General features: G+C 47.2%; 1 protein-coding gene across 2 annotated transcripts; it reads left to right on the forward strand.

Moving 5' to 3' along the window:
- The first annotated feature begins 1,097 nt into the window (after window positions 1–1,097).
- On the forward strand, window positions 1,098–16,168 carry LOC136582866 (protein kinase C theta type-like). Of its 2 annotated transcripts, XR_010787237.1 has the most exons (6): window positions 1,098–1,232; window positions 14,014–14,264; window positions 14,471–14,533; window positions 14,683–15,237; window positions 15,428–15,471; window positions 15,628–16,168. XR_010787237.1 is itself a non-coding variant. In XM_066584143.1 (4 exons), exons 2-4 carry the CDS (start codon window positions 14,089–14,091, stop codon window positions 15,182–15,184), a joined length of 741 nt encoding a protein of 246 aa, XP_066440240.1. In that variant the 5' UTR covers window positions 1,098–1,232; window positions 14,014–14,088; the 3' UTR covers window positions 15,185–15,286. The 2 variants fall into 2 exon arrangements, 1 of the variants encoding a protein (XP_066440240.1); XM_066584143.1 differs by lacking the exons at window positions 15,428–15,471; window positions 15,628–16,168 and having other exon boundaries at window positions 14,683–15,286.
- Window positions 16,169–24,341: the final 8,173 nt, after the last annotated feature.

The following is a 24,341-nucleotide window of genomic DNA, read 5'->3' on the forward strand; positions in this document are numbered from 1 at the left end:
TTACACTATTTTTGTCCCTCTAGGGGACTTACACTGTAGTCCCATGGTTTGCTACGATAAGGCATTGCAGGACTCCTCTCCTGCAATGCCTTATCGCTTATTACAGCGATTACAGGCACAGGTAATACAGGACGCCGGTATCTGGTGTCCTGTTGCCATGGCAACGAGCCGGGCTCTCCGCGATAACATCGCGAGAGCCGTCTGAAGTCACAAAGGGAGCACGCTCCCTCTATGAACCGTTTCCCTGACGCGATCTACTTTGATCACAGCAGGGAAGAGGTTAACAGTGGGGGCGTATCTCCGATTGCCGACAATTAGTGACAGCCGGCTTCCGCAGCCGGATAGCGCGAGATCTGTCATGATCTTGCGCTATCCCTATGACGTAAGGGTACGTCATTTTGCGGGAAGTACCACCCTGCCATGACGTACCCTTACGTCATGGGGAGGGAAGAGGTTAAATATATTTCATTTTTGTCAATTATTTTCTGTGCAAAATAACCTTTTTATTTTTCCGTCAACATAGCTCATTTAGTGTGGGACATCCTGTCGTTTCCATTTGAACCCTTTCTGAATACATACAACTTTTTGATCACTTTTTAATACATTTTTTCTTGATGACAGGTTGTCTAAAAAAAAGCGCATTAATGGCGTTCTTTACATTTTTTTTAAGATGACGTTCACCGTGCGGGGTAAATAATGTATTGCTTTATCACTTAGATTTTTTATTGTAAATATGGCGAAAGAGGTTTTTTTTGGAACTTTGATGACCTGTTTTATTTGTTTTACATTATCTTTTAGTCCCTGGGGGGGAGGGGTGGGAGCACAACATGCGATGCTTTGATCACCCTTACAGTATGATATAATGCTATAGCATTGCATCATACTGCTATCTAGCAGGTAGTCTATCTAGCTACCCAGGTATTACTATGACAGCCCTGGGACCTTTCAGAAGGCTATCTCATTGCGGGGGAAACCATACGGATACCCAAACATCAGGGGATTAAAATGCCACTGTCAGAATTTTTTAAGGTATAAAGAAAAACAAGGTAACTGACTTTCAAATTTTTTTTTCTTGCAGTGGAAGAGCTGAAAAGGAAGTAGAGGAGTTGTAGGGATCAATTTAAAAAGGAGATCTCACGCCAACAAAAGAGTGGAGATGGCGCGTCTCGAAAAAAACCTTACTACTTAACACAGAGGCTGATGTTTCTACGACCTCTTCAGGATCTTCGTCCGTATGTATATGCTTTGTGGATGCGATTTCCTTGCCCATTCAGTTTATGTGTCTATGTGTTGCTCCCCATCACTTCCTCCAAGGGCTTCCCGCTGTCAACGCTTCCCGGCATCTGGTTCTCTGCATCCTGTAGTGGCCTCACCTGACTAGCAGCACTGCACCTGAGCTAGTCGCTGGTAACCAGAAGCCGGGGAGCGCTGACAGTGGTATGCTCCCACGTGGCTCCAGTAGAAATAGTGACCCCTTCAGCAACCCTAGTAGTAATATCCCCCCACCCCATACACTTATAGAGTCAGCGCTGCTCCTCATCTTCTTGGTGCTGATCATGGGTGCACACTGCCGTCACTGTGTGAGCCTGGAATGTTTCCTCCCTATCCTTTCCTGCAGAACTAAGGAGGAGAGTACTCAGAGGAGGAGGATCAGTGCTGCCAGCAGCACCGCTATGTGGTTATCAGCCGGGAAGCTAAGACACTCCAGCCGTAATCACTACTGTGGTGAGCAGCTCTCAGTGGTTTGTGCCTGTACAGAGGGCTCTGCGTGCCGCCTCTGGCACCATAACCATAGGGTTGCCACCACTTTTCTAGAGTGTGCCCCTTTTAGTTCTGAGAATTAGCCCCGCCCCCGCCCCGCCTCTCCCCATTGCAAATAGTGCAGAGGGGCGGAGAGGAGGCAGAGAGGGGGTGGAAGCTCAGTTCCTGCTCCTGGCTCTTCTATCCTCCCCCCCTGCACACGAAGACAACGTATATCGGCTCAGCGTAAAAACCGAGCCGATATACGTTCGTGGAAATGCACCCTGAAACTGATGCACGGAAAACTTGTCAGGTGATTTTCTGCTGCACTTCGGGGTCACGAGGATAATTTCCTTACAGGACAGCTCAATTGTTAAAGGGCCGGTGTCTTTAATAAAGTGGCCAGCGTATACACAGCTAATAAACTGTAGCCAAAACCTCAAATAGCAACTCCATAACTCAGGACTCGGCAGTTACACATTTTCTCCACAACTGTTAAATGTCCTAAACTGCAATTATATGGCAATATATAAACAAGCAATTTCCCACATCTCACCCCCAAAACTTCAGATTTCAGTGAAATACTTCCAGGAGTTCCATGAATACTGAGCGTGTCCGGCGTCATTCTAGTGAAGAACTTGCCACGTGACTCCACAAAGTAAGTTCATGATGCTCAGTCACACGGGATACGTTTACAGTGAAGACTACTGGACCAAAAATACAGGATAGTTTCACATACTTGAGAATTGGCCGATGTGCCGAGCTCTCACAGTCAATGTGTCCCAGATAATAATGGCCGGAGGGTCGTCCTTCATGTCCATAAGAGGGCTAAATGTAACAAGACACCTACAACAAAACAAAGATGGGAAATGGTTGCTTGTAAACACTATAAAGAAACAATGACCGCTATATCTACCTGCGCATAGAGGACACAATCATTTAAAGGGGTATTCCAAACATGGACGTTTCTTGTATATATAAGGAAATAACAAATGTCTTATAGATGCCGGGGGGGGGGGGGGGGCGACTTGTGGACAACAATGGACCCCCAACCATTTCATTTCCGTGGGGGTTAGCCGGGCAAATATGCTTCACTGTCTACTTAACTCATTCAAAAGTGAATGCAGAGAACCAGGAACATGTGCAGCCACCTCGCCAGGTGGATTGGAGGCCCCCTATTCTCTCGATATATCATACATGACTATGTTTAGAATACCCCTTTAAGCCAGCGATGCAATGTCATGTATTGTCATGTCATAAGAGCGCTGCGAAAAACTCCCACTTTACCTAAAACCCTTATATTGTGGCTGCAATAAGTCTAAAGCAAAACTGTGGATAACAGGACAACATACATGAGCGTCACAGGGACTGCTGAGAGCTGCCCACTGATACTGAGGCAGCACAGGAGCCCACTACTGCCCCCTGGTGAACTAACAGGTGTATTACAATATCAGCAAATAAAAGCTCTATAGCTTTTATTTGCTATAGAGTTCATTCTGTATCACTTCCTCATGGCCTTCAAGATCTGTTTGTGGTCATTAACTAGCGAGCTACAAATTAAACTAATCCAAAACATGCATACATACCTTTCACATGGAGGAAAGTCACTGAGTTGTTCTCCTCCTTGATGGCTGAACCTCTGGATCTGCTTGAATTATTCCCCACCCCAAAGAGCAATGCCCCTCTGATGGAAAGTGGCCAAGTACGTACCTCTTGTAGACCAGCGCAGGTATGTTTCAGTCCATCACTAAAACAAAATGGCATTTTAACATCAAGCTCCATTTTTACCTTAAAGCCCCCCATGTAGGTGACTGAACGGGAGCTGTGCAAGTCAGAAAGGAAATGTTCCAATAATTTAAACAGCGGCCTGTGACCTAAAAACAAGCAACACTCTCGTCTCTTCTCCCTTCAGTAAAGCAGCACAACAGCTCCCGCAGCGCTTTGTACAAGGGAAGTGAAGGGACTCTTGCAGCACCTCTTAGACTAAGGGTGAATGTCCACGGATGGATTTGAACTGCGTTTCCTGTGGCGGAAATCCGCGCGTGAATTCTGGAGTGGCAAGGTTCTATTGAAACTAATAGCTTTCTGCCTGCCAATGTGGATTTCCACCTCAGATTTCCACGAGCGGGTAAAAAATTGCGGCATGCTCTATTTTACCACGGATTTACGCTGTGAGAGGGCTTCATTAATATCAAGGACTGGAGACCGTGAAAATCCATGTGAATTTTTGTTTTGAATTGCGGTACTCCCGCGGGGTAAATCCGTGGGCGTATTCCACATCGCTCGTGGGCATGAGCCCTAACTTGCACTCACTTACTGCAAACATTAAAATAAAGCATGCTCAGATAACAAGCTCACAACACAAAATGATACATTTCCAGACCGAGACAGCTCATTTGCAGACATTAACCCATTCATTCCTGCAAACACCAATACACATTTTGCTAAAGCAGGTGAAGGTCTATGCGGGCATTAGGTTAGCTGTTCGTCCAGCAGGTGAAGGTGTACGAGCGCCATTAGGCTCACTGTTCGTCCAGCGGGGGAAGATGGATGGGCGCCATTAGGCTCACTGTTCGTCCAGCAGGTGAAGGTGTATGGGCGCCATTAGGCTCACTGTTCGTCCAGCAGGTGAAGGTGTATGGGCGCCATTAGGCTTGCTGTTCGTCCAGCGGGTGAAGGTGTATGGGCGCCATTAGGCTTGCTGTTCGTCCAGCGGGTGAAGGTGTATGGGCGCCATTAGGCTTGCTGTTCGTCCAGCAGGTGAAGGTGTACGGGCGCCATTAGGTTCGCTGTTCGTTCTGCAGGTGAAGGTGTATGGGTGGCATTAAGCTCACTGTTCGGCCAGCAGGTGAAGGTGTATGGGTGGCATTCGGCTCACTGTTCATCCAGCAGGTGAAGGTGTACGGGCAGCATTAGGCTCGCTGTTCATCCAGCAGGTGAAGGTGTATGGGCGGCATTAAGCTCACTGTTCGTCCAGCAGGTGAAGGTATATGGGGGCATGAGGCTCGCTGTTCGTCCAGCAGGTGAAGGTGTATGGGGCGGCATTATGCTCGCTGTTCGTGCAGCAGGTGAAGGTGTATGGGCGGCATTAGACTCGCTGTTTGTGCAGCAGGTGGTGTATGGGCGGCATTAAGCTCACTGTTCGTCCAGCAGGTGAAGGTGTACGGGCGGCATTAGGCTTGCTGCTTTAGCAAGAGACTCAAAGCTCTCTGTAATACTAAACAACATTGTTTTCTCCGTCTACATGGAAACTACAGAAGACCATCTCATCTCTCCCGCTACAGGAGTGCAGGACAGAGTTTTCATTCACTCTCCTGTAAAGAACATCTACATTTAGTGGATTCTTCCAGACCACCACCATTTATACCATTTACTGATACACACCTTTAGGGCGCATTCAGACGATCGTATATCGGCTGGGGCTTCACGCCCAGCCGATATACGGCGTCCAGAGGCGTAACTTGAAGCTCCTGGGCCCCAATGCAAAACCTGGAACGGGGCCCCAACTATAATGCTTTATTCATAGTACCGAACTTCCTATATGGAGAAGAGAGGCCTTATGGGCCCCCCATATGGGCGACCGCATCCCCTGCATCCTCTATAGTTACGCCCCTGACGGCGTCCCTCTCTGCAGGGGGAGCAAACTGGAAGAGCCGGGAGCAGTGCACTAAGCTCCCGCCTCCTCTCCACCCCCTCTCCGCCCCTCGCCACTATTTGCATTGGCACGAGGCGGAGCTACGCCTGGAAACTTAGCTCCACCTAGTCCCACCTCCTCCAATTGCAAATAGTGGCGAGGGGCGGAGAGGGGGTTGAGAGGAGGCGGGAGCTCAGTGCACTGCTCCCGGCTCTTCCAGCTTCCTCCCCCTGCAGAGAGGGACGCCGTATATCGGCGAGGCGTGAAAACCCAGCGATGTACAATCGTCTGAATGCACCCTTAGATGTCTCCTTGACTTCTGAATAAAACTTATTTTTAATTTTCCTAAGCGTGGAAAAGGTGTTTTTTTGTTACTTTTATATTTAATAAAGTTTTCTTAACACATTTTTACATAGTTTTTTTAGTCCCCATGAGGGACTTGAACTTTCAATTGTTTGATCGCTTCTTAAGTATCACGTTACACTGCTATCTGACAGGCAGTCGATTAGGCCTCCTTCACACGGGCAACAGCGATATCATTGTGAGAAAATTGCAGCGATGTCGCAGCTGTGTTCTGTGCGATATTGTTACGTTTTCTCATGACGATGTTGCGATTTTGTGGCGCTACAAAGTCATTTGACTTTGTAGCGCTCTTCTGCTTTGATCTTCGGGGGGGGGGGGGCTTGAAATATAAGCCTTACCCTGAAAATAAGCCCTGGCTGCATAAAAAAATGAAACAATACATTACCTAACAGGCACTGTCCGCTCCACTTCTCTGGCAGTTCTGCGGCACTTGCTTGGCTGTGATTGGTTCATTGATCGCTACAGTGATTGGCTGAACTGCAGCGCTCGAGAATCAATCAGAGCTTGTGCTTCTTGGAAGCAGGATTTTTGAACCCCATGACCAGAAAACACTGGCTGAGGAAAACAAGCAAGTGCCGCGGGACTGCTGGAGAAGACGTGCGGCGGAGCGGACAGCGCCTGTTAGGTAATGTATTGTGCTTATTGTTTTATTTAATGCATCCAGGGCTTATTTTAGAGACAAACAATAAGACCTCCTACTGTAAAAGTTGCATCGCACGGCATGAAAACCGCAATTTTTTGCGGTATAATGCAACATGAAGGCTCCATTGGGAAACATGGGCTACAAAACATCGCTAATCATGGCAAAATTCCGCTTGCCGCGATTTTCTTTTCTCGCAATGTTGCAGCCTACAAAACATCGCTAATGTGAAGGAACCCACAGGAAAGCATGGGCTTCACATACATGTGATTTGTAGCACTGTCACATTGCGAGAAAATCGTACGATTTTGTCGCCAGTGTGAAAGCGGCCCTAAGCCACAGGCATGGCTTCATAGGCCACCTGCAATGGCAGCCTTCAGAAGGCTGCCGGCTGCCATCACAACTGAAGCTCCCCCCTCGTACGGTCTCATCACGGGAGGGTCGTTTGGGATCACTGAACTCTGATGGAGGCATTTAAATGTCGCTATCAGCACTGATGGTGGCATTTAAAGGGTTAACAGTTGCGATCAGCATGAAAGACAGCTTACCCCCGCATTGTATAGAGGGGGGTCACCCCATGATCCCGCTCCATACAGACCACGACCTCTCATGATGAAACCTTATGCAGCGTTAAGGGGTTAGAAATAAATGGCCGAATCCTGAGCCTTTAAATGAAGTTCTATCCTGTTCATGAATGAAGCGGTGGAGCCGTTCTCAGTGCTGCTGCATGCAGGGACCTCAGTGACCCCCGTTCTTGTGGGGAGTCCCAGGAGTCAGACCCTCACTAATCAGATGGTTAGCGCACTCTCACCTATCAAATAGCCCTCTGATCTGTGAGAATCCAATCACCGAGACCCCCAATGATCACAGGGACAGGGGGGCTCAAAGGTCCCGGAATGAAGAAGGGGCTAAAAGTAGGTGCTGCTGATTAATACATGTCAATGGGACTGCCACGAGATAGTCGAGCTCTTGCACATGAAACAAGTGGCAAGGCAATGCACACGCTCCATCAACACCCTATTTGGGACGCCCATTCTCATGATCTGTGGACCCTCACAAATCACGTAGTAATCCGCTATCCTGTGGAATAATTTCCATTTTGTGGGACGACCCCTTTAACCCCTAACACTAGATGTCGTACAGTTACGTCCTGCGGGTTCAGGTTATGTATGGAGAGGGACCGGTGGTCGATCCCACTCCATGCAATGCGGCTGCCGGTTGCCACAGCTTGTCATGGGGCCGTGTCTATTCGGATCACGTGACCTAGTGGGAGGAACCAGAGATTACGTGGGCGGCAACTATTTTGCCACGCGTCACGTGATCGCACACACGTGAACCCGGCTGTACACAGCGACACGGGGCCTCGCTTTCGCCGCACATGTAGGTAGGCCAGCGGCGATCGGGTACCGGGTTGGGTGTCACAATCTACTCATGCACGGGTGACGGCTTCTTTTCTTTCTTGAGCAAAAGGATTTCCCACACTTTGTATAAGTTACTCTACTTGATTGGGAACAGGGGCGGTGACGGACTGTCTGATTGGATGAAGGGGCACCTACCCCCTAGGAGGCGTGACTAGACTTAGCTTTATAAGACAGCATTAGTCTCACCATGCCCATATACCTCCAGCCTACCTTCAAGGCTGGAGATGCTGCTAGGCTTTGGACTTTATTATTTTGGGTTCTCTTACCTATACATTTTCTTTATTTAGCTAGTATCTACTAGCATTCATCGGAATATTGGTCCTTTCTATACTCGCATCTTAGTAGTTTTCTGCATTATTACTGAATTTTGAGTATAGGAAGAGGGTCTCTATGGCAATTAGCCCTTTGTCACCTATTTATATTAATGGGTTTATGTAAACACAAATGGTGACATACGTAATTCTTAATGCGGAGATTAACCATTTGAGAACCGCCCTACCTAGCATAACAAGGGATTATCCCTACATTTTACAATTCCTAGACCATTTCTAGGATTGTGGTGCTTAGGTCTAGTAGGATATCTACTAAGTTGTCCATTTTGTCATACTTTTACAGTTCATTTTTAAATTAGGCTCCTGAAGAGTCGTGTCAATGACAGAAACGCGTCGAGCCATACTAGAACCGTTTCCAGTGAACCGCATGACTGTGCTGAGTAACCACCCAGAACCCATACCTTCTTAAACTGGGCCTATTTCTATTGTAGAGCCCTGTATCTGGCCGGATTCTCGCACACTCTATGGGTTATTAGACCTTCCATTATTACTTTTCTGGTCTTACCCTCACACTTTCATCTACCTAAATGGCCCCCACTTCTGTCCCTTAGTAGACCATTGTTTATGTTGTTTGTGCAAAAGCCACAATTTTCTAGTTTTTAGTATTCTTATAATAAAAGTTATATTCTAAGGAGTTTTGTCAGGGATAACAAACATACCATCCAGGCTGAATCAGACAGCCCAAACAACCAATCTGGTTGCTGGAATTGTGAATCAGAACCAATGAGGTTGCTGGAATTGCTCCATAGTACTTAGATAGAGAATAAAAGGCTAAGATGCCTGCAGCACTGGCCAGCAGATACTAGGTCCTGTGATGATGGTACCTGTGTGGGAGGAGTCAGGGATCACATGACCAGGGGTAATCAGTGTCTGCAGGACTCTGTGTGTGTAAATCCAGAGCGGATCATGGCACCACACTGTTATAAAAGCTGTCTAAGCTGTCTCTGCGCTGTGATTCGTTGCTAAGCCTCTGGCTTGGATAAACTCTGTGTTACGGATGGGCATGGAGGATCTAATACCACCTGTAGCTTGGATACAAGATGTGATACAAGTGGCATGGAGGCTCTAGTATCCTGTTGTACCGCCTCTAGCTTGGATACAAGATGTGATACGAGTGGGCATAGAGGCTCTAGTACCCTGTTGTACCACCTCTAGCTTGGATACAAGATGTGATATAGGTGTACATGTAGGCTCTAGTACACTGTTGTAACACCTCTAGCTTGGATACAAGATGTGATACGGGCGGGCATGGAGGCTCTAGTACCCTGTTGTATTGCCACTAGCTTGGATGTAAGATGTGATACAGGCAGACCTGGAGGCTCTAGTACCCTGTTGTACTGCCTCTAGCGTGGATAAAAGGTGTGATATGGGTGGGCATGGAGGCTCTAGCACCCTGTTGTACCATCTCTAGCTTGTATACAAGATGTTATATGGGTAGGCATGGATGCTCTAGTACCCTGTTGTACGCCTCTGGCTTGGATACACGGTGTGATATAGGCAGGCATGGAGATATACAGGTTCTGTATGATACCCTGCGGCATATCGCTCCACATTTGCGATTACTGAGCCTCTGTCTAGATCATCTAAACTCGCTGACTGTCAAAGTTGGCGTTCCAGACGGTCCCATATATTAATCCAGTGACCGAGCAGCTACAGAAGTGTGACAATGTTGTGGGGGCTGCTGTGACCCCCTTGTGTGTGCGGCCGAGCATTATCATGCTGGACAATATACAGGAGATGAATAACTTATACCACCTGTACCTTTATACAGGTATATATGGCCCCTGCAGCCTTTCTTTGTGCGTGCCCTCGCATCACATCTCCCATAGATTTCAGTGGAGCCGGCGGCATCATCGTACCATGTGCTGGGTGCATGCCGTGCGATGCCAGGTTTCTCTTTTGAAATTACTTCCCTGGAGTGATGTGAGACGCTTTTGATATGAAATTGCCTCACATCTGTAGTGAATTCGCATATTGGCGAGTGCGATATCAGGCTGTGTTTCATGGCCCGATATCACACTCGCCAGTGTAAAATTAGCCTTAGGCCGCTCTCATGGAGACATATTTTTGCGATTACTGCAACTTTTTGAATGCTGTGATGCTCGCACCCTTGCGATGGAAAGCGCCGCAATTTTTTAGCGCTTTCTGTTCTATCTTCTGCATTTAGCGCACTTCATCAATGATATGGTGTGCTAAAGCCACTGTTGGAGACCGGAGTGCTCCCTCTGAAAACAAAGTAAAAGCGCGGAAAAGCGCGGTGCTTTGCCAGGGCCATGTGTGGTAGTGTTTCTGAGAAAGTAGGGTGATCCCAGTAATCAGACCAGCTGTACTAAAATAATAAAGAGCTATACGGACCCCTCCACCATAACCGGGATCCAGCGCTGCGGTCCCGACTGTTGTTGTGACAGCGGCCGTCACAAGAAGTCAGGTGACCACTGCAGCCGAATATAGGCCACATCGTCACTGTTTGTTTTCCTGGCATTGGTGCTCCATGATGGCCGGAGTTCAGGAACGTGACACTGCAGCCTCTGATTGGCTGCAATCAACTGACTTCCTGCGACAGCCGCGATCACAATAAACACCAGGATCGCAGCGGAACTGCAGCGCTGGATCCTATCAGAGTGGTAAGTATAGCAATTTATTAATTTAGTAGACAGCCCTATTAGGCTGTGTTCACACATGGCGTTTTTTGTTGCGATTTCTTTAATGCAGTTTTTAATTGCAGTTGAAAACCATAACAAAAAACGCCGTGTGTGAACACAGCTTTAGGCCTTAGTCAGACGGGCGTTTCTTTGTGCGATTTGCGCATGCGTCCAGCGATTTTTAAAACCATTGCTTTGCAATGGTATCGGACACATGAGCGCTTTTTATGCGCTCGTCCGATAAATTATAGAACAGAAATCGCAGATCGCACCTACCTACAATCTGCGATCTGCGATTCCTGTTCTATTCTCTACATGCGCTCAATGGGGCCGGCGGCAGCAGCGCCGACCCCACTGAGAACATATAGAAGACAAATCATTCTCCTCTGCCACAGCTGTAACAGCTGTGGCAGAGAAGAACGATGTTTGCCCATTGAATTCAATGGAACCAGCAATACAGCCGGCTCCATTCAAAGCAATGGGCTGCCGGCGTGCGCGGGATGAATTGTCGGGAAGGGCTTAAATATATAAGCCCTTCCCTGCAATTCATCCAGAAAAGTGTTAAAATAAAAAAAATATACATACTCACCTGCTCCCGGCAGCCGGAGTTCCGCGCGGCCGGCCTGCAGCGGGTGTGAAGGGGGTGTGAGTCAGACCTGCCCCCTGATTGGCTCAGCGCATTGCTTTCAATGGAGCCGCTGTATTGCCGGCTCCATTGAATGCAATGCGCTGTACAGCTCCGGCCCGTTTCTAATGAAACGCGGCTAGGAGCAGATTTTCGGGCACCGGTCATGCGATCCGCAAATCGCGTGAAAAAACGCCCGTCTGACTAAGGCCTTAGAGAGATACCGTCCGGTTATTGGACAACCGCTTTAAAAGCAACCAGCCGTCCCCTATAAGCACTATGAAGTTTTGGTGCACATAGGATGGGTCCGGAAGAGTCCAGGATGTGTTCTGCTTACCTCCCCAGCTCCGTGTTCCTGAGCTGCCCCCCCTGGAAGTCAACATGTGGTCTCTGATTCTAAAGTCAGTGTGCGCACATACTGTTCTCTAAGAGTATGCGCCTGCGCTGACTGAAAAGTCAGCCCCTAGTCGCCCACCTCCCGACTCAGAGACCCGCTAGCCATTCCTAGGCCAGCCCACTGGCCTCCGCAGGGACTCCGGCCTGACAGAGCTGGGAGGCGACAGACCGACCACACACTATAAACCAACAATGGGGCGGGAAGGGGGGAAGGGGGGACAGGCAGCCATCGGCCCTCCGCTCTCCCCCCCTTCTCGCCCCGCATCCGAACTGGCTCCGAGAACTCCACCCCCCCTCCAACTGCCACAGCCAGCATGGCATGACCACCTCATGCCTGCGCAGCCCCCCACAGAACCAGTGCGCGTTCTATCCCCTCCTGTATGCCCTCTAACCAAAGATCTGTCCCAATCTCGTTGAGATGGACCCCGTCGCCTCTCCAAGAATTTCCCACCCCTTTCTCAAGATCAATATGCCGCACGGCGACTCCTCCATTCCGCACCACGAAACGAGACACCTCACGATTCACCTTGATCCTTGCTTTATCTATCCCTTGCACCGAATGCACATTCCGCCAAACCTTACGAGGGACCATCTCGGACCAGACCAAGATCAAGCCCCGGTATAACTGCAACAACCGAAGCATATCATACCGTATGTCTCTGCCTAGCTCCCTGAAAGGTCTACGCCCCAAGTCGTTGCCCCCGACGTGCAATACTAGAATGTCGGGCGTCCTGTCTAGGGAGACTAGGCGCTGTACATCCTGCAAAACCCGCGACCAGGCCATGCCCCGCACTCCTATCCAGCGAAGTACCGCCGCATCCTTACTCAGTCTAAGTTGCCTCCCATTAGGCCTGACCTTAGACCTCTCCCCTCCCCAAAAAACATACGAGTGGCCCATTATCCACACGAGCATGAGCATGAGGAGCCAACAGCGGGCACCAGCCAGGACCCCGGGCCATCAGACTCCGGATTTCACATCAGTCGCTTCACCCGCCTACAGACATTGGGTAAAGGAGGCTTCGGAGAGGTAAGTTTTGTAACTTCCCATTTTCTGGTAAAGGCGCAGTGACCCTAAATATATTGTATTTCTATTTACTGTGTAACTGAATGCAAACTAGTGTCTTCTGTTATCAGCCATTTCATCCACATCAGAGGCTTAGGATACATTCACATGTAGCATCAAAATCCTGTATATAAGAATGGATGTCTATAGGTTGTCTTTAGGGGTGGTATGGCAGTATTACTCAGACAGTGTATGTAGTAGCATGTATTCACCTGGGCAGCATTTTGGTGGGGGGTTGGTCTGTTTAATATCATTTTTGTAAGATCTATTTTTCCCACTTTCCTGTCCGTTCTCATTTGACTTTGAAAAAAAAAGTATTTTGAAAGTGGATCTCCCAAAATGTGATCTGAAATCAGCCGTACTGGTTTATAGAATGGCAATACTATATGGCTGAGGTATTATTTCATCAATATACAGTATGATGATATCTTTGGGTGTAATAATGGTAGGATTGGAAAAATGTGTTGTAAATATTATTTGAGCAATGGATAGTGCTGGATATTATGCATGTATGATGGCATTAGTTACCATAATATGGCAATATCATATGGGACCATTGTGGACAGACAGACAGACAGGTAGGCAGACAGGTAGGCAGATAGATAGATAGATAGATAGATAGATAGATAGATAGATAGATAGATAGGTAGATAGGTAGATAGATATGAGATAGATATGACACTTACTCACACTGAAGCACTGCTGCCATAGAACATTGTCAATATTGCTAAAATGTTTGCACCTGTATTGTAAGGTTCTACAACTGTTTGTTGGATTGAAGTGAACTTGCCGCTGATGCGGCAGCCAAGTAAGGCCTCATGCCCACGGCCGATTCGGATTCCAACTGAGAAATCTTGCAGCGTAATCAGACCTGGCGCCCCCCAGAGACCCCAAATCTCCTGCGCACGTTGTCCTGCGGTGCGGATTGTAAATCTGCAGCTTGTTACATTTTATTGCAGATTTTTAACACAAATTCTAGTTTTCACATGAGGGTTTGTGTGTTTCCTGCAAATGTGATGCAGATTTGCTGTGCATGGACCCGGCCGTAGGCAGCAGAATAGCCTAAAACCCCTACTGATAAATCCCCCATGTAATAAATGTATATGATTGTCCCCCCTGGCCGCTGTCAGTGATCATTTCCTACTTGTTTTCTTAAGGTGGTCCTGGCCTCATTCCCTGGCAGAAACACCTTCACAGCCATCAAGATTGTGGACAGAGGAAGCGGAGCAGATATGATATTGAGAGAGCGACGGATACTCCTGAAGGCCCAAGACTGCCCCTTCATATGCCATCTATATGCCGCACAGCAATCTGCCAACAAAGCCTACTTCATCATGGAGTATCTGTCTGGAGGAAGCCTGAGGGCAATGATCAGGATGTGCGGCCGCCTGGACATCAGCAGTGTGAGGTGAGTAAATGACTAATCAGGAGACAGACAGACGGACGGACATGGGGGGGGGGGGTACATAACTGGTCAGATGTACAAGAATGGAGGACATACAGGCTGCCATAAACAGCGCCTCCTCTCTTCTGGTGGTGACAGACACATTGATGATGACATGATGTTAGGGGACTGATTTCATGTCATTGATACTACACTCTTCTCTCTGTCAGATTCTACACAGCGGAGATTGTATGCGGCCTCCAGTTCCTGCACCAACGCAACATCGTCCACCGGTGAGCAGAATTTCCCACACTTCTCTGCTTCCTTGTAATAGTGTCCCAGCTTTCCCAGAGTCCTGAATTAGGCCCGGTTTGCTGTCCTACATCCCCAAGTCTTCTGTATCTGCACTGATTTGCATTTGTCTTTTCTCTTTTCATTGCAGAGACATAAAGCTGGACAACATCATGGTGGACAGAGATGGACACATCCGCCTGATCGACCTGGGGCTGGCCCAAGACGGAGTCACCTCGTCTAATAAGATTTGTGGAAGAACGGGCACAGTTAAATATATGGCCCCAGAAGTGCTTCTTGAAAAGGAGTATGACACAGCAGTGGACTGGTGGAGCCTGGGGATTGTTGTATCCAGGATGGCGGCAGGACAGTCCCCTTTCTACCATGGCTCCAAGAAGGAAAAGGTCATCGAATCCATCACCACAGAGCAGCCAAAATTTCCATCTTGGCTTGATGCCAACTTAAAACATCTTCTGGAGAGACTGCTGCGCAAGAATCCTGAGAAGAGGCTGGGTGTCTACAAGAATATCCGAGGTCACCCTTCCTTTACCACCATAGATTGGGAGGAACTGGAATTGAAAAGATCACGGCCGCCATTCAAGCCATTCAGGAGAGTTTTGGAGAATAAAAACCTGCAGTGGCCGGAGGATTAGACACCCCTTCACCCCATGGACGGATTCGATTTCACTTCACCAAGCTGGACCCGGTAGGATTTTCCTCCACTAGGGATGATGTTCTTCAGTCTGGCCTCTGTGTTCACCATCATTGTTCCTCTGGTGTCAGACAGGAGGTCATATAGTAATCCTGCTTCAGGTCACCATGTCAGGTCCGCAGTCTTCTCCCTCTTTGGCTTCATTATTGTTGCTCCTGTAATTACTGTCTCTGCTTCTTCTTAGGATGACGAGAAGAATCCGATAGTGAAGGAAGCCACAAGCATCTGGTAAGTACCCTCTATATACACCTACACATACATATCTGTACACCTATATACACTTATACACACAGGACACCTACCATTATATCCATACATTGTAACAAATCTTCACATGTCTTAAAAAGTTTATTTTAAAAACATTTTCTCTCTTATGTCTTGCAGGCTCAACCCGTGCCGACTGTCTCCTGAACCCACGACTCTGCTGCTGTAGAAGACCTCAGCTTGCCTAAAACATCCTCTCCATCAACTCTGCTGCATATTTCCACCACGCTTCCCTCAACCCTGACATCATCTGCTGTAATAATTGGCTGACATCAGGCATCATCCTCTGTTGAAGACCCTCTTCGCCCCCAGGAGCGGCCTGTGCTTGATTGGCAGCTGGCGAGTTCAGGAAAAATAGCCCGAGTGACTATTATCCCTGAACTCCTGGTTACCAGTAAGACCTCGGCACAGGCCAGGTAAGTAGCACACACATCATACATTAAGATAGACACAAGTGTAGACACTAACACATACATAGACACAAGTACACACACTGATAGGTGTAGATTTCGGCTTTGATTCTGGGACTTGTTCCGACCGCCATATTTGGGGTCAGGAAGGAATTTTTCCAACCTGAGGACAATTGGCTCGTACCTCAAGGAGGTTTTTGCCTTCCTCTGGATCAGCTCACAGCCTTAAATAGGGTTAGGTTTTATTTATAGAGAAGTAGTCACATAAATAATACAATATGAATACATATATATAAACCTTTAGCTTTGTAGGGTTTCTAGCTGACATCACATACACCAGGGAGGTGAGCTGCTGGCGTTTGATCCTGAGATTTATTCTGGTCGCCATATTTGGGGTCAGGAAGGAATTTTCCCCCCTTAAAACAGGATAATTGGCTCTTTCCTCAAAGGGGTTTTCGCCTTCCTCTGGATCAACACAGTCTATAAACAGGTTTAGTTTGATACACTTTATATTTCACACATGCAGTAAATCGTAATAACTGATTATATATCCAGATTTATGAGCAGCAAACAATATGCTTTATAAAGTCAGATAGATTTAATCTCGGCTTTGATCCTGGGACTTGCTCTGATTGCCATAATTGGCATCAGGAAGGTATTTTTCCCCCCTTGGGTACGTTGACAGGTAGCGGAAATACTGTGAAATACTGCAGCGCACATCCTTTACGCGGCCACCGCTACTGAGCCCGTGGCCACCGCTGCTGCTGGTCAGGTGATGTACCCACTTCTACCATCACCTGACCAGCGGCAGCGGTGCTCAGTAGCGGTTTCCGGGTGAGGAATCTTTCCGCTATGTGTGAACAGACCTTTGACTCGTACCTCGAGGGGTTTTTGCATTTCTCTAGATCAACTCAGCCTCAAAATTCCCCAACCTAAAATTCACCATTGCCTATAACTAAAAATAAAATGTTCTTTCTCCCCTTATATCTTTGTGTCCGTGTCTTTATTTCCACTGGTTGTCTCTGTAGTTTTCGCATTAATGGGTCACACACAATATGCCGTATTTTTGCAAACTGAAGGTCCCCACAGAAGTCTATGGGAGGGGCGCAAATGCTCACAAAATACGTGCAGAGTTGCAGGAGCTGAGCAACTTGATATATTGTTTTATGAGGATGCAGTGCATGACTGTACATACAGGGGGAGCTGTGTATGACAGTACATACAGGGGGAGCAGTGTATGACAGTACATACAGGGGGCGCTGTGTACGACAGTACATACAGGGGGAGCTGTGTATGACAGTACATACAGGGGGAGCTGTGTATGACTATACATACAGGGGGAGCAGTGTATGACAGTACATACAGGAGGTGCTGTGTATGACAGTACATACAGGGGGAGCTGTGTATGACAGTACATACAGGGGGCGCTGTGTATGACAGTACATACAGGGGGAGCTATGTATGACTGTACATACAGGGGGAGCTGTGTATGACAGTATATATAGGGGGAGCTGTGTATGGCAGTACATACAGGGGGAGCTGTGTATGACTGTACATACAGGGGGAGCTGTGTATGACAGTACATACAGGGGCACTGTGTATGACAGTACATACAGGGGGAGCTGTGTATGACAGTACATACAGGGGGAGCTGTGGATGACAGTACATACAGGGGGAGCTGTGTATGACATTACATACCGGGGGAGCTGTGTATGACAGTACATACAGGGGGAGCTGTGTATGACAGTACATAAGGGGGAGCTGTGTATGACAGTACATACAGGGGGAGCTGTGTATGACAGTACATACAGGGGGAGCAGTGTATGACTGTACATACAGGGGGAGCAGTGTATGAGAGTACATGCAGGGGGAGCTGTGTATGACAGTATATACAGGGGGAGCTGTGTATGACAGTACATACAGGGGGAGCTGTGTATGACAGTACAGGGGGGAGCTGTCAATCACTGATAGCTCCACCCATCGGACTGTTCAGCTTAGAAAATGCATAGGTATATATAAATAAAATACAAGTTCTACTGAATCTTTCCCCATAAAACTATATACAATCCGCTCAGCTCCTTCTGCTCTATAACATGATGTCTGCAGTTTGGACCACATGTTCAAGATGACAGATTTCCTTTAAAGGGATTATGTCAAGTTCTAAAGATATTCCCTATCAATACGATAGGAAATAAGTGATTGATGTGGGCCCAACCGGTGGGACCCCCGCTAATCACGAGAACAGGGGCCCCTTATCACCTATATGAAAGGTGGGGGTCATCAAGCCTGTGCGCTGCTGCTTTATTCATTTCTATGGAACTAGTGCAGATAGCCATACATTGTAAAATCATGTGAACTCCCATATTCTTATATCACTTTGCTTTATTTTGAGGAAATTGCCCTTAAAATATTATTGTCTTCTTGCATTATTCCCAAAGTACAATGAAACACAAAGTGCAAAAACATTGTACAATTCCAGAAGCCAAACCAAGGAATCCATTAGTGTTATCTGACCGTATAGTTACCTCTAGTCTGCATACATTCACCAGGCTGCAGAATATGCTGGCGCTCTGGAAGTAATAGGAAATACACTAAATAAATGAGAATATCCTCAAATGCCAGACCAGATGGAGTGTGTTAGTAGGCATAATAGTCGGTGCCTGTTCTGTGCACTTTCACCCACCTGCTATATTGTATCCTTAAAGGGGTTGTCTCGCGCCGAAACGTTTTTTTTTTCCATAGGCCCCCCGTTCGGCGCAGGACAACCCTAAAGGATGTGTTAAAAAAAAAAAAAATATTTACCCGAATCCCCGCTCTGCGACGTCTTCCTTCTTCCTTCACCAAGATGGCCGCCGGGATCTTCACCCACGGTGCACCGCGGGTCTTTTCCCATGGTGCACCGTGGGCTCTGTGCGGTCCATTGCCGTTTCCAGCCTCCTGATTGGCTGGAATCGGCACACGTGATGGGGCGGAGCTACGAGGACCAGCTCTCCGGCACGAGCGGCCCCATTCACCAGGAGGAAGACCGCACAGCGCAAGCGCGTCTAAAAAAGCAAGAAGACATCAGAATTAGACGGATCCATGGCGACGGGGACGCTAGCAACGGAGCAGGTAAGTGAATAACTTCTGTATGGCTCATATTTAATGCACGATGTACATTACAAAGTGCATTAATATGGCCATACAGAAGTGTATAACCCCACTTGCTGCCGCGAGACAACCCCTTTAATCTTAGATTAAAAACTTGTAATTTCCAGAGACCCCAAAGAGTGCAGCTGTTTCCTTCTAATTTCTTGCTATTTCATATTGGACTATTGTTGCTGCAGAATACCCCCGGGTTTGCATGTATGTCCTGTTCCACCTGGACTATTGATGTTGTTGTAGTGCCGACAATTCTATCTTTTGCTAAGAATGTCCATATACACATCACATTAAAATGTCTCTGAGTCAGAAGGGTAGAAGAGAACAACAGCCAACTGATGAACATCTGACAATACAATTGTACTATGGTATGGAGAACCAATGACCGAGTGTAATCGGACAACTATTTCAATAAGACATTGATTTAAAATTAGGTTGTCCACATCTTAAGGGCTCCTTCCCACGGACGGATTTCCGCCGCGTAGAACGCGGCGAAAATCCGCCACGTTGCCCGCAGCTATTAGGTTCTATTGAACCTAATAGCTCAATGCTCACGGTGTGGAATTCCATTGCGGAATTCCGCACTGTGAAATCACGCGTCCTCACCCGCGGCATGCTCTATTTGCCGCGGGTGTACGTGCGGACGGCTTCCATTGCAGTCAATGGAAGCCGTCCGTCACGCTATTTTCCGCTATAGCACAGTGAAAGATAGCGTGAAACCGCTTCCCTGCCCACGGCCAGCCGCGTCATGTGATGCTGTGGGCATGTCATATGACGCGGCCGGCGCGTCACGTGCTCTATTGCGCATGCGCGCCGAAGCGTCATGCGGAACGGAAGACACCGGATCCGCATGTAAGTATTGGGGTCTATGGGGGGCGCCGTGACGGCCTTGTGCAGCCAGTCTAACTATTAATGACCTTTGTTGAAGGTCAGAGGAAACAGTGCTTGTGTTACCAACCTAGGCCGCTGCAATATGTACAGAGTACAGTGTTCTTGCTCCATATACACAGTCAGCGGCCGACAAACAGCTGATAAGTAGGGGTCTTGAGTGGTGGATACCTGCTGATCAACTATTGATGACTTGTACTGAGGATAGGTAATCAGTAGTGAATAGATAGACAACCCCTCTAAAGGGTTATTCCAATCTTAGGCACAGGATATGCCATAAATCTCTGATAGGTGAGGGTCCCAGAGTTGAGAACAGCACCTATTAGGAGAGTAGATGGGTTCACACTGTACATACTTGGCTGTTGGTGGACTGGAGGTAAATCTTGAAATAAGTAGTGACCTAGTGTTCTGCAAATCATGTCCTATGAGGAACGGTTAAAGGATCTGGTTAAAGATGTTTAGATTGCAAAGAAGAAAGCTGAGAGGAGACTTAATAGCGGTCTACAAATATCTGAAGGGCTGTCACAGTGCAGAGGTATCAGCCCTATTCTCATCTGTACAAGGAAAGACTAGAAGCAATGGGATGAAACTGAAAGGGAGGAGACACAAATTAGATATTAGACAGTGAGGGTGATCAATGAATGGAACAGGTTACCATGGGAGGTGGTGAGTTCTCCTTCAATGGAAGCCTTAAAAACAGAGGCCGAACAGACATTTGTCTGGGATGATTTAGTGAATCCTGCATTGAGCAGGGGGTTGGACCCGATGACCCTGGAGCATGGGCATAACTATAGGAGATACAGTTGCACCCGGGCCCAGGAGCCTTAAGGGGCCCATAAGGCTACTTTTCTCTATATACGGAGCCCAGTACTATGAATAAAGCATTTTATTGGGGGCCCTGTTACAGTTTTTGCATGGGGGCCCTGAAGCTTCAAGTTACACATCTGCCCTGTAGATGCCTTCCAACTCTACCTTTCTATGATTCAGGACCCTCAGGATCATCAGGATATCATTATACAAAATGCAATCCCCCAACCTACTCCTAGGCAGAGTCTGCTGTGGTTGGGGGTAGCCTCCCTTCAACCCATTATGGCACAAAAGTTTAGGGTAAGAGCTGTCAACCACCCAGCTGTCAATATATGCTCCTGTGGAGGATTTGTGATATGGTGGCATCCTCTAGATCCTCTAGATGCTAGCAAGAGATCGCTTCTGGTTTTGAAACTCTGCAACCATTAAATGGATTTTCCAAGTCTACAAAATTAATGACCTATTTTATACGCGATCAGTGGGGGTCCCATGCTCAGGACCCTGGTGGACCAGCTGTTCACTGGGCCAGCTGTCAGCCTGTCTTGCAGGCACAGCTCCTATTGAAGTGAATGGAAATTGTAGATAGGTCAACAATTGTCAAGGCCTGGAAAACTCATTCAACGTGGATGTTTACCACCAAATGTAAATGAAACCAATAAAGAGAATCTGCCACCATGTTTATGCTGCCATCTTTGAGGATAGTCACGCTTATTAGCAACCTAGATTCCTGTAAAGTTCTTGGGGGTTTTCTCTGATCTTCTTCAGTTATCTGCATAGTGAAATGCACCCTGTAATGGGTGACACCAAGCAGGGAGGAATCCTTATTGGGGATAAATTAGGCTTAGTTCACCCTGGATAAGTATCACAGGGCACGCCTAGGACACTTGGTACACGTTGCGAATCGCTCACTTCTCATTCAGTACTCACGGTCTATGCGATACCCTGAGCGGGGAGCGCATAAACCCGAAGGCGAGAAGTCAGCGAGCCGCAATGTGATATTATTCTCCCAAAAAAAGCATCACTGATCATTGACAAATCGCAGCGATTTTTTTCCCCGCTGCAATATCGCGATTGCCCATGTGGAAATAGCCAAAAGGAAAGCCTCATCCTTGTGAACATCAACTTTGGGCCGGTGAACAGCCTGCCAATAGGGGTACCAGGAAGCAGCCCCCACCCCTCCTCTGTCAATCTACTATTGAGGGCCTATCCTAAGGGACCGTGTAGATGAAACCATTTTTATTTGAATGAGTGAACAAGGTCAGAGTTCGTTCGTTCAGCCTGCTTATACAGACAGATATATCGTTCGCTTGTTTAAACGAGCCGTCATTCATTCACTGTACAGCGGATGGAAGCGACTGAACGATCGGCATTTAAACCGAACAGTTGGTGAACGAGCCAACAGTGACTTCTATGCTTGCATAAAATGAACGGTGAATGAAAAGTCCTTCACAGTTTAGACAGAAATGTATAAAAACGAATCTTTTTATGAGATAATTTTTTTAAAACACATATAAAACACAAATAGGGCACTACACATAGACCTCCAAATTTTGTAGAGGTGTACAAGTCTCAAAAGAGAGACTTACTACCACTTGCTGCCTATAGTGTTTGCCTTTTCCTGATATACAAAGGAGGGTACTAGTAGGTTGTATCAAAGATAAAGCAATGTGGTAGGCAAGTAGGTCTAAGAAAGAGTTCTACACTCAGAACTCAGGATATCATTCGCTTGCTATACATCCTTCCCCGTTGTCAGTCTGTTAGTGGATCGCTGTTCGTCAGTCCTACTAGCACTTGAGTATATTAGTAGATACTCCTCCGACCTGAACTATGGGCACCATGGGTGATACAATGGGTGATACAATCACGCAACATTTGTGCGTTTTGAGACGTACAAATCTGAACCACATTCTTCTGAATGGAGTCATACACATGAGCGATGCGATGCGGGAAACAAATCAGCTGCGTGATCTCGCATCGCAGCGTCCATTGTTTTCAATTGGGCCGGCGGAAGCAATGGGGGAGAAAAGCGAGTTTCTCCCACTCTGTGACAGCCGTGGCAGAGGATTGGGTACATTTCCCAGAAACCTGAAAAACGCAGGTTTACAGCTGCAATTTTCTCTGACCTATATCGCACTGGCCCGGGTAAATACAGTGTAAGGCCTTAGTCACTCGGGCGTTTTTCCGCGCGATTTGCGCATGCGTCCGGCGATTTTTTGAAACCATTGCTTTGCAATGGTATCGGACACATGAGCGCTTTTTATGCGCTCGTCTGATAAATTATAGAACAGAAATCGCAGATCGCACCTATCTGCGATCTGCGATTCCTGTTCTCTTCTCTATATGCGCTCAATGGGGCCAGCGGCAGCAGCACCGACCCCATTGAGAACATATAGAAGACAAATCATTCTCCTCTTCCATAGCTGTAACAGCTGTGGCAGAGAAGAACGATGTTTGCCCATTGAATTCAATGGAGCCGGCAATACAGCCGGTTCCATTGAAAGCAATGGGCTGCCGGACAGCGCTGGATGAATTGTCGGGAAGGGCTAAAATACATAAGCCCTTCCCTGCAATTCATCCAGAAAAGTGTTAAAATAAAAAATATATATATACTCACCTGCTCCCAGCAGCCGGAGATCCGCGCGGCCGGCCTGCAGTGGGTGTGAAGGGGGTGTGACTCAGACTTGCCCCTGATTGTCTCAGCCTGAGCCAATCAGAGGTAGGTCCCACTCACACCCATTCATGAATTCACGTGGGACGTTTGTCAGCATTATCTACTAATATACTCAAGTGCTAGTAGGACTGACGAACAGCGATCCACTAACAGACTGACAACGGGGAAGGATGTATAGCAAGCGAATGATATCCTGAGTTCTGAGTGTAGAACTCTTTCTTAGACCTACTTGCCTACCACATTGCTTTATCTTTGATACAACCTACTAGTACCCTCCTTTGTATATCAGGAAAAGGCAAACACTATAGGCAGCAAGTGGTAGTAAGTCTCTCTTTTGAGACTTGTACACCTCTACAAAATGTGGAGGTCTATGTGTAGGGCCCTATTTGTGTTTTATATGTGTTTTAAAAAAATTATCTCATAAAAAGATTTCTTTTTATAAATTTCTGTCTAAACTGTGAAGGACTTTTCATTCACCGTTCATTTTATGCAAGCATAGAAGTCACTGTTGGCTCGTTCACCAACTGTTCGGTTTAAATGCCGATCGTTCAGTCGCTTCCATCCGCTGTACAGTGAATGAATGACGGCTCGTTTAAACAAGCGAACGATATATCTGTCTGTATAAGCAGGCTGAACGAACGAACTCTGACCTTGTTCACTCATTCAAATAAAAATGGTTTCATCTACACGGTCCCTTAGGATAGGCCCTCAATAGTAGATTGACAGAGGAGGGGTGGGGGCTGCTTCCTGGTACCCCTATTGACAGGCTGTTCACCGGCCCAAAGTTGATGTTCACAAGGATGAGGCTTTCCTTTTGGCTATTTCCACATGGGCAATCGCGATATTGCAACGGGGAAAAAAATCGCTGCGATTTGTCAATGATCAGTGATGCTTTTTTTGGGAGAATAATATCACAT

This window comes from Eleutherodactylus coqui, chromosome 11, assembly GCF_035609145.1.
Source record: "Eleutherodactylus coqui strain aEleCoq1 chromosome 11, aEleCoq1.hap1, whole genome shotgun sequence".
Taxonomy (NCBI): domain Eukaryota; kingdom Metazoa; phylum Chordata; class Amphibia; order Anura; family Eleutherodactylidae; genus Eleutherodactylus; species Eleutherodactylus coqui.